This window comes from Humulus lupulus, chromosome 6 (genome assembly GCF_963169125.1).
Source record: "Humulus lupulus chromosome 6, drHumLupu1.1, whole genome shotgun sequence".
Lineage (NCBI taxonomy): Eukaryota > Viridiplantae > Streptophyta > Magnoliopsida > Rosales > Cannabaceae > Humulus > Humulus lupulus.
The window spans coordinates 198,385,189-198,388,526 of NC_084798.1; the positions used below are offsets into that span (position 1 = coordinate 198,385,189).

The 3,338-nt window shown below is 40.3% G+C and overlaps 1 protein-coding gene across 1 annotated transcript; it reads left to right on the forward strand.

Annotated features, from left to right (window-relative positions):
- Nucleotides 1–1,793: 1,793 nt before the first annotated feature.
- On the forward strand, nucleotides 1,794–2,351 carry LOC133785837 (uncharacterized). Its single transcript, XM_062225051.1, has one exon. The coding sequence runs from the start codon at nucleotides 1,794–1,796 to the stop codon at nucleotides 2,349–2,351; it is 558 nt and encodes a 185-aa protein (XP_062081035.1).
- Nucleotides 2,352–3,338: the final 987 nt, after the last annotated feature.

The following is a 3,338-nucleotide window of genomic DNA, read 5'->3' on the forward strand; positions in this document are numbered from 1 at the left end:
ATTTTTCACAGAGATTTTTTGTACAATAATTCAACGTGCTTTACAAATAAAAAGACTCAATATTTATAGACTGAGTTCAGGTATTACTTCCCACCTTCTTAGGGAAGTTACAACAATATTTCATTTAAATTTGAAAATACAAAATATCCCATGAGAATAGGACTGACTAAGCAAATATAACCAACCTGATTGTAGGCTTTTAATACGTAAACACAAATGCGTGTCGTTCACCAAATGTACGTTTTTGAGCCTACACCCTGGTTCGAGATGACAGTTGCAATGTTATCCACGTCACCATCCTTCGAGTTCAACCTTTGGATTGACTCGTTCCTTTCAAGCTAACTCCTTACATCGAGCTAAACTAATGACGTGTCATCAATGTTGATGATACTTGAATAAACCTTTATGCTCATTTTACTTATTCATTATGATTTTCTATAGCTAACTTCGACCGTCCCAAGCCCTCCAAGAAGATGGTGGACCGTCGAGATGAAATACAAAATCTTCCATACGGTAGGTGATCTCTAAACTACTTGCTGCATGAATATAAACTCTGCTTATGTGGTCTACTCGGGGAAGGAGAGACCACTGATGACGACAAGTTTCATAAATATGCCTCATGGGAAGAAGTCTTAGTCCCCACTCCCTCTAATCATCTCCCAAAGAAAAGGAAAATGGCTTCGAGCTCCAAACTTACTACCTCCTCCCCCGCTGAGCGCTCTGGCTCAGGGAAGGAGGCTCAAGAGGAGGCATCCTTGACCATTTGGGTTGGTTTGCCACACTCTTTAAACGGGAGCCCAATGTTTTGGTTTCTTTTAAGGACCCCAAAAACAATTTTATGACATGGTTAGGAGTAGACTTCATAGTACATAGGGATGATAGTTTTATATCTAAGTACCTATGTAGTGTATAAATAAAGTGTGGGAAGGTCTACGGTCCCAGTATTGCTCGAATGACTGGCGAATTATCTCTAAGTTGTCTCCCTTTCGAGGTGAAGAAGTAGGAATAACGGAAGAACCTTCATAAGTCGTCAAGATATCCTCAGATGACTTTTCATTAGATTCTTGGTCTTCAAGTTAGGTTTCCCACCTTATACCATGGAATTTTATTACAAGTATTTAAAAAAAAAAAGTTCTTATGTGTTTTTCTCCATTTTGCAAGTGACATGGACTCCGACCTCGACAACCTTCTCACCAAGCCTCCAAAGGTTAGAGGCTCGAAAAGAGGACAAGTCTCCTCGAAGAAAGAAATGCATCCACCACCTCCCCCGAAGGTAGCCAAGGTTACTGAGAACCCTCCCCACAAGCCGCCCAAGTAGCCTCGGGCCTCCTTATACCACCTCGGGGGCTCTTGTTGTTGTCTCGGAGCAGGTTCCACCTCCTTCCCTTGCAGCGAACATTCCCCCTTCTGCTCGTAACAAGTCCCCTTCAACTGACAAGGGAAAGAAACCTTGTAACATCAAAGCCCGTTAATGCTCCAACCTAGTTTGAATATTCTCAGCCTCGACCCACAAAAGAGAGTTCGTGTTGGCCAACACGACTGGTGCCTCCGGAGCTGACCTCTGCTCAGAGGTTTTGACCCGAGTTGGTTGAGTCTTCAGCAACCTTCAAGACTACAACTAGGAGTTTTTGAAGAGCAATAACTCCACCTCCATCTTTGACAAAGGTGAGGAGTTAGTTGTCTTGGTAAGTATCTTTGAGCCTAAAAACTTCTTATAATCCTGGCGTTCATTTTTTATAACATTGTTTCTATTTCAGAGTCTTCTTAGCCTTCACCGCTAGAACTTCCTCCTGATGACCCAGGTGGCCGTCAGTCATAAGCTCGCGTGCGAGGCCAAAGTTTCCCAAACCAAGGCCGAGGTTGCCCTTAAGGAAGCCAATGACGAATTGGTGACTGTGGAGGCCGAGTCTAGACGTCAAAAGGTCGAGCTTGAACGTTCCAAAATCAATCATAATATCACCAAGGTCGAGCTTGATCGTGTAAAGGTTAAGCTTGAGACTAAAACCTTCGAGTCTGAATCTCATAAATCAAAGCTCGATCGCCTTTGGAACCAAGTTTCCCAACTCGAAGAGGAGAAGGAGGCCATTATCATCGTGATGCAGGAAGAAAAGGCTCGGCTCATAGAGGAGTTCATAACCAAGAAAGACGCTTCAACCGACATGGCCATGTACAAGATATGGTCCATGAATCCCGACATTGATACTTCCTTTCTAGCTGAAAAGGAGCAAGCTTTCTTGGAAAAATGGCGAGTTCACCTCGCTGAGGAGGAGGTTGTTGAGGTTACCACTCAGGAGGCGGGAACTTGTGAGGAGAAAGGAGACAAGGTGGAATCTGGGGCGGTCCAACAGTAATCTTTATATAATGATTTTTTTCTTTCCAAGGGCTTCAACCCTTATTTTTTAATTGTAAATATTTAAGGCCCTTGTGGCCGAGACAATTTATAGCTCGAATCTTCGAGTTATTTTATTTATCTTATTTTAAAGTAGTTTACTTTATAAACACTGGTGAATTTATACGCATGTCTACTTCATTTATGCTTCCATTATGGTATGCTCAATATTTACCAAGTACTGAAATTTTTTGAGCTTGCACTATTCATTAGCAATGTTTTTACTTGTTTATTCATACAAGTATTTTTTGAACTTATTACAAACTTCTATACTGGCTACACATAGTTGTTCATAATTGTGCTCCTAATTCAATCTCGTTAAAACAAGCTCGACTACTATCGCAACTACTTTAAATTTTCTTTACAAAAAATTGTAGCATAGTTTGTAGTAAGGATCAATCCAGTTATTTAACTTGCTTATAATTTTCAATTTTTTCACTTGGTTAATGCCCAAGGCAAGTCCGGGCTAAAAAACATTTTCAAGTAAATCTAACTCAAAATGATTTTTATCACTTGTACCATGTATGACCCCCTAAAACTCCTAAGCTAAGGTCTTAGGTTGTTTTGTTAGTGAGTAGCAAACAAAAATTTAACGAATTGAAAATGGAAATGGAGAGTATGCTATTGATAATACTGAAATTAATACAAACTTGGTTACATTTAATAAACATCATCAAAAACTTATTGATAATATGGTCATAGATGTTCACCATTCCAAGCTCGTGGGACCAATTCTCCATTTAATCGAGCTAGTTTATAGACACTTGGTCGAATGATAGATTCAATCATATAAGGTCCTTCCCTGTTTGGCCTAAGCACACCTGTTGTTGGATCTCATGTAGCCAAAAATACTCATCTGAGTACTAAATCTCCCACTCCAAAATGTCTGTCTCGAACTCTTTTATTAAAGTATCTTGTGGCACGCTGATGATACACGACATTTCTAAGT

Bases quoted from the DNA above. Each gene is read 5' to 3' on its own strand.
- LOC133785837 (XM_062225051.1), top strand. From the start codon at position 1,794: ATGACCCAGGTGGCCGTCAGTCATAAGCTCGCGTGCGAGGCCAAAGTT.